The 7,863-nt window shown below is 29.3% G+C and overlaps 1 protein-coding gene across 1 annotated transcript; it reads left to right on the top strand.

Moving 5' to 3' along the window:
• The first annotated feature begins 5,483 nt into the window (after positions 1–5,483).
• Positions 5,484–7,863, top strand: LOC107896591 (probable WRKY transcription factor 48). Its single transcript, XM_016821788.2, has 3 exons — positions 5,484–6,400; positions 6,588–6,731; positions 6,834–7,863. The coding sequence occupies exons 1-3, from the start codon at positions 5,928–5,930 to the stop codon at positions 7,264–7,266; spliced, it is 1,050 nt and encodes a 349-aa protein (XP_016677277.2). The 5' UTR covers positions 5,484–5,927; the 3' UTR covers positions 7,267–7,863.

Below are 7,863 nucleotides of genomic sequence, written 5' to 3' on the forward strand. Positions count from 1 at the left end.
TAAAGACTAAATTTCAAATTTATAAAAAGATACATAAACTTAAAACATATTTTAACCTAAAAAAATATGGTCCAACTTTCAACCTTGGGCACCAATTATTTTACTCCTAAAACTCCTTTGAATAATGGGCAAAAAAGTCTATATATCCAAAAATAACAACAACAAGCTTAATGGGTGTAATATCGGTGGCATTGCTACGATATATTAGTATGGTTGTTAACAGTTAGGTTGATTATTTATTTGTGTAAAATTATAAGGTAAAAATTTAAAAGATAAAATATGTTTTAGGTCTCTATACATTTTGTATATTTAGAATTTAGTCCCTCTACATTTATATTCAGAAATTTAGTGCCTCTAGATTTAGATTAAAAAATTCAGATACAATTATTACAATTTTAAAATTCATCTATTAAATTCTCTATGTCACATTTTGAAATAATAATAATAAAAACACTTGATAGTCATATAACAATAAAAACAATGTTGAAAATATTGATTAATATTTTTTTCTTAAAAATACTCATTAAAACTCGTCATGTTAAAATAATTATTTTTTATGGAATAATGTTCTTTAAAAAAATTTATGTCATCATTTTTTATTGAAATAGTTAATAATAATTATTTAGATTAACCAATGACATTACAAAAGCAGATAGGTCAAATTATGTCAAAAAGTAAAGTAAGTCGATAAATCTCAAGTTTCAGCATAGTTTAGAGGCTAAAATTGAAATTTGACTATTTTCCTATAATGTAAAATATGCAGCACAAATCTAAAAGAAATGGGAAGTCATGAGTTAGTCTCTAAGACTTGTACATGACAATCAAATTATATATAACCATATAATATTTTAATAAAAAAGTTAAAAATATTAATTATTTAGACTAATTGATAACATTATAAAAATACAAAGACCAACTTTTGTTATAAATTAAAGTATAGAAATTAAATCTCGAATTTGGACGTAATAAAGGGACTGAAACTAAAATTTAACCATTTCTCCAAATGTAAAAAAAAAAAAGAAAAGAAAAAAAGAAGGTAAACTACACTAGAGATCACCCTAAAACAACATTGTTCCTATTTTGATCACTCTAAATATATTTTGTTAATTTAGTTTTTATTGTTAGTAAAAATTGACCAAAATGATCGCTCAATCGTTAAACCCTTAACGAATTGTTGGCTGGACATGCAAAAAAGGAAAAAATTTTCTTCTAATCCCTTTAAAAATTACAAAAATTTTAAATTAATCCCTTAAATCTTCATAAAAAATCCATATTAAACAACATTAAGAAATAGATCTAGCCTCCCATATGCTTCCGCTTCCCCCACTACCTCCTTTGTTTTCTTCTTTTATCTCGACATTAAGGTAAATTTTTTAATTACCCATATTTTTTCATTTATTTATTTTCTAACTAAATAATTTAGTTACTATCATTTTTTTCAAATACACCATGATTTATGACAAGATGCTAACTCTTCGCGCACAAATTATATGTAACAAGAAAAAAATTTTAAATGTAAAATCTTTTATTAACTCAAACATTGAAACTACGTAATAATTAAAAATATGTACAAAATATGGTGAGAGGTGAGATATCCAAATATGGGTAAGTGAGTAAAATAATTGGAAAATATTGAAGGCAAAATCTAGTACTGGTACATCGATTATATTTACACATGGGATGACTGATTTTTTATTGAACCCCCGATGGCTTGGCACATGAGATGATGGCCACACCGACCAATCATCAACTTATGATATTTTCTTCATTTTATATTTTTATTTTTTAAAAATAACTTTGAAACCTTTTTAATCTATAGATAAAAAGGCTACAATATTGGTTATGGACCCTCCTCTCCCCCCACCGATTTTATTTATGAAAACGATAAAAAAAATTAAAATATGATACAAATATTCCAACGTGATCAAATTTACATAAAAAATATTTATATATTAAATTTAAAAAAATTATAAAGTAAATATTATTTTGAAAATTACAGTAACCAACTCAATTAAACTCTATCTTTATAATATTATATATATTAAGATTGATTTAGTTTTTATTATATGTCAATTAAACATTAATTTAGTATTGATTGAGTCTAAACTCAATTAGCATCGGTATTGATTGATTTAGTTTTTATTATATGTCGATTGCGCTGAAGCGTATTATCTTCCTATTTATGGGTTGAGGATGGACTATGGGTAATTCTAAGTATTATGTCAAAAACATTAATTTAGTTAAATAATGATAAAAATACATTTATTCTACAAAGTATATTATGTTATTTTCAAGATATTTTTGTTATTTTATTTTTTTATAAAAAATATATACACATAATAGAATTTAAATCTGAACATTTATATAGCTTTTAATACCCGTACTTTATCGCTCAATTAAAACATCATTTGCTTTTTATATCGATATTTTATAAATACATTTATCACATGAATGTATGTATATATATGCCCTTCTAAATCAACATTTTATATATAATTAATTACACTCCATTGCTAATTAATTTATCTCCCTCAAGGTGATGCTTAAATAATTCAAGGGTTTTCTTGATAATGTAGATCTGAGAAGTTAGTAAACTAAAGGAGGAAAACAAAAATATATTTTATCAATGTGTTTGGTAAGAAAAATAATTCTTTTTCACTCTTTTGTTAATAAAATTGTATATAGTCATAGTTGGCTTACACCTCTCTAATTTTTCTCACCTTCTATAATTTAAATTTAAAATAATTTATTTTTTCAATACTATATTAAGTGTAGGAAATGGAAAAATACGATTTGAATTCATGTTAAGTACATGTCTGATAAAAATTTTAAACACCGCTTCATTCAAATTAAGATTGGACATATTTTTTTTCCGACTCAAAAACCCTTTTTTTTTAAATACTTTTTTCGCTCTATCTTCCCATTCCCCAATCAGTAGAATTATAACTAATACATTCATATAATTATAGAATCTTTACATGTAAAAAATAAAAATAATAAAATTAATGAAAGTTGTAATGGTGAATTTGAATAAGTATGAAAATTAAAGTAATAAATGGAAATATATTAAGAAGAGCTTAGAGCAGTTGTAAGTTGTGAGAAATGAGATGTATTATGGGTGGTATAGTTATTATTCTGAGTCGGTGATGGGTTGAGTAATTCCAACACCACATCTTCATATCTCATCCAACCCTTTTAAAATATGAACATACAAACACGTGAATTGGACCCAATCTAATAACATTATACAAATCCAATACCAGTCTGTAAATTAGTATGTAGATTATCACACCAATGTTATTAAAAAATTAATATTTATATTAAAATTATGATTTAATTTTGTTAGAAAAACAAAATTTACAAACATCTTTATTTTTTAAAAAGGAAATAAAAACTTAATTGTTAATCTTTATTTGTTTAGATGAATCTCAACTTACAACAATTTTACCACTATAAATGTGACTTCAGTGTTTAATTTTTATTTTATTTTAATCAGGCATACAATTTAATCTTCTCTCGTATTTTTATAATATTTTTTAAAAAAAAATTCTATTTTTAATGGTTAAAATGTAAATTTATCAAAAGTCTACTATGGTCTATTGAATTTTTGTGTGGTTTTAATTGTGAGATCAAATAAAAGTAAACACTTAAATAATTAAAACCAAAATAAAATAAAATTTAAAATTTGAGATAGTAAAAGAATAATATATATATATATATATATATAAATAATTAAGCCCAAATAAAGAAAGAAACAAGCGTAAATAAAATGGTTGAAAAATAGAAATCAGGCGTAAATGGCAAAAACTTGGGGGAGAAGAATATAAAAAGAAAAAAAAATAATTAAAAGTGGAAAATGAAGATGGCGTGTAGGGGAAGCAACCACAAGAGAAGGAAAGAATATACCAAAACCGCGTAAAAGAGCATGTGGTTTGGGAAGAGAAGGTGGCCGTTGGATGGGACACGTAGGAACGGAAAAGAGGACAAAAATACACGTGTAAATGAAAAGAGAGGCGACATCGGCCGTGATTCGGGGACCAAAATGCAGGGGCAAATGTGGTTTCACGAAATCATTTTTATTACAAAATTACAAAACCACTTTTTATGTAGCAGCAAAGAATGGTGGACAGAAATTTGCAACTTTTTTTCCACATTTTTCACTTCCATTTTCCTTTTCTTCTTTTTTTGGGATTTTCTCCGTAGAAGTTTGGTTGTACCTTTGAAAACACGATTACTATATTTTTATTTTGTCGGCAATGACAAAAATTGAAAATCCCTAGACGAAAATTCTCACATAAATAAATAAAAATTAATATTATCAGTGAGTAAATTTAGTTATGATTATTTTTTTAATATTAAAATTTGAATTATCGTTAATTAAAAATAAAATAATTAAGTGATAATATAAAATAGTTATTTTATCTTTAAGCTATAAGAGATAACTATGAATAAAAGAGTTTAAATTCTTGTAGAACAATCAAATGGACAAAAAATCACTTTCACTCATGTGATTAGATCAAATGAAGTATCTCAAAAAGCTTAGAAAATCTTTATAGATTTCTCTACTTGAATCAATTTTGACAAACACTATAGTTGCTTTAAGGAAAAATTACATTTCAATCAAGTTTAATTGCGGAGAAAAAGTTAAAAATTATTTTTGAAAAAAACCACTTTTCAATTCAAATCAATCGAAAAAAAGATGTACAAATCTATTTTAAAAGCAAACCATTACCATACTAGAAGCAATTTGCATCCATCTAAAAAGCAAGTATAAACAATTACTAAATTGAAGTAAAATAGAAGAAAAGACACAAATGATATATATTTTTTAGTATTGGATAAATTTCAAGAGATTATATAACTTTTTTAACTCTGAAATTTGTAAGACACAACGTTTGAATTTGCATGATGGTATTATAATTAGTGAATTTTGGTCGAATGTAGAAAAGCCAAAGTTAATGAATAATTTGGAAAAAGAATTTCGGATTGAATGAAAATTGAAGAGTTATAAATAAAAGAAATAATATAGACGGAAATCGGATTGAACCAGGTTATTTGATTTTTTAGGACAATGTCTGGTGAGGCGTGTGGGTTTTGTCGGGGAAGAAGTAGGCGAGTAATGAGTTAGAAACTCAGCTGACGCATACATTGGCTCAGCATTTCATAACGCGCTTATTTATTACTTCATTTTCCAATATCAGTTATAAGAGAAATAGAGGTTTTTTTTTTAAAAGAAAAGAAAAGAAAAGAAAATTTCAGATATGGTGAGGTGGTGGCACCCTTTTCTCACTTTTTTTTTTAAAAAATGATATAGATTTCACGTACTACTTTTTTTTTTTAATATGAAGTTAAAAAATAAAGACTAAAGTTGGGTGGCCTTGAAAAGCCAAAAAGATGGAAAAATGATAGAAAAAACACCTTAATAAATTGAAAGCAAAAATAGAGAAGAGACGAGATTAGGTAAGTTAGATTAGAGGTAGTAAGTAATTAAAAGAGAAAATATTTGTTTAAAAAATAAAATAAGAAAAGGAGTAAAAAAGACGGCCCCCGTCAACGCGTACCCAAAGGTAGACCTAAAATAGAGGGGGCGGTCCATAAACAATAAATGCGGTCCAACACCGGCCTCCGTTAATCGCCACGTACCGTACACTTAATCAACCGGCAAATGCCGGTCTCTACTCTTCTCCTATGCTTATACTATAATCCCAAGCTGTTCTCCAAATTCCCAACCCAAAGTCTTTTTCACATACACTTCACCCCATTTTCTCACTCTCTTTTTCTATCATTTTTTTTTTAAGAAAATGTCTCTTTTTGGTTTAATGCAAAGATAAGAACTTTGGGTTCCTTTTGTTTCTTAGAAAAACAAAAAATATGGAGGAGAATATGTGAAAAAGTGTGTGGAGAAGAAGAAAGAGAATTTCATTTCCATGGCGAATTTAATATTTTCCGATGAGAATCCGTCAGCGGCGGCAGCAGCAGCAGCAGCAGAAGCGACCAGTTCCGGTGGAAGCATCTTTGACATGGCAACTGGAGCAGGGGCATGTGATGGAGATACTAAGTGGGGGTCTTCTTTAGGTTTCATGGACTTGCTTGGCATCCATCAAGATTTCATTGCCCCTTCTTTATTCGATTCCTTTCAGCCACCACCGATTCTTCCACCACCACCTCCCTCAACATCATCTGAACCACTTCTTCACCAACAACTGGACGCGAAGCAGCTTCAAGCCCTTCCATCGCCGGCCTCCACCCTGCCGGAATCTTCTGAAGTTTTAAACAACCCTGCAACACCAAACTCTTCTTCCTTCTCTTCTTCATCTAATGAAGCTGCAAATGATCATGAACCAACCAAAGCTGAAGATGATGAAGAAGAAGAGCAGCATCAAGACAAGACAAAGAAACAGTAAGCTAACCTTTCTTTGACTATCATTTATGGCTTTGGATTCAATACTCACTCTCTCTATTTATTGTTTCTGTTTTTGAGTTAGATATTTGGGGTAGTGTGGGATAAACTTTTGGTTGCTTTGTATTGCTGATTTTTTAAGTAAAGGTTTTGTTTTTTAGCTTTGCTTTTGCTTTTATGGGTTTAGGTTGAAACCCAAAAAGAAGAACCAAAAAAGGCAAAGGGAACCGAGATTTGCGTTCATGACAAAGAGTGAAGTTGATCACTTAGATGATGGTTACCGATGGAGAAAGTATGGCCAAAAAGCTGTGAAAAACAGCCCTTTTCCCAGGTATCAATCAATATCTAATCTAATAACCCCTCTCCCTTTTCATATTGGTCCACTAATGTTCATTTTTAGTAAGCATTGCTATATTATATGGTTGAAAAACAGGAGCTATTATCGTTGCACCAGCGCTGGCTGTGGGGTGAAGAAGAGAGTCGAGAGATCCTCCGATGATCCCACCATCGTTGTCACCACTTACGAAGGCCAACACAAGCATCCCTACCCGATAACTCCTCGAGGAAGCATTGGAATCAACATGGATCCCTCCTCTAGTTTTGGCCCATCTTTTGTTGTTCCTCAACCTCAGTATTTACATCAGCAGCAACAATTGCAACCCTATATATATAACTCATCGCCTTCTTTGAACATTACTAGTATCACTACTAGTGGCTCTAGCTTCAATGCCTCGATCCCTGATTTCCTTCAAGACAGACGTTTTAATACTTCTCCTACTTCTTCTTCAGCTTCGTTACCAAGAGACAATGGACTCCTTCAGGATATTGTTCCAACACAGATGAGGAAAGAGGCAAAGGAACAGTAAGACAGTATGGGTTCTTTTTTTATATATAATTATATGATTGCTGGTATGTTGTTTCCTAATCCTTTACTAACTGATAAAAAACCCAATTCACTATATCTTTTTTTATTCAATCTATTATCATCTGTATAAAATCACCTGTCTTTTTATAGTGTTTTTGCAGGAGAACAAGTGGTTTTGTACTTGGTTTTTCTTGTGGTTATTATTCTTTGTATTTAAGGAGAATTCAATTATGGAAATATTGGGGTTTTTTTATTATTAATTTCTTCCAATTGTGCTACACGTTAGTCATTTTCTTCTCCTTTCTTTTTCATTGTATGCATTGTCAAGAGAGAAAACGTAGGTACAAAGAAGACTTTAGGGTTAGGGTTTTTTTCATGAAAAAGTCGTCATGCAGACTAGTTGTTAGCAAAGCAATATTTTATTGGATGCGTCAAAGCTCTTGAACTTGTAGAAAAAGGAAGCTGGGAAATCTACCCTAGGAAGCTAGAGAAAGAGAGAGGGCAGGGCAGTGAAAACAATGTGTTAAAAGTTAAATTATTATTTGAATGCCATATGTTTCATTGATGGAAGTGCAAAGAAAAAGATGAAAAAAAACAA

Source organism: Gossypium hirsutum, chromosome A10 (assembly GCF_007990345.1).
Source record: "Gossypium hirsutum isolate 1008001.06 chromosome A10, Gossypium_hirsutum_v2.1, whole genome shotgun sequence".
Taxonomy (NCBI): domain Eukaryota; kingdom Viridiplantae; phylum Streptophyta; class Magnoliopsida; order Malvales; family Malvaceae; genus Gossypium; species Gossypium hirsutum.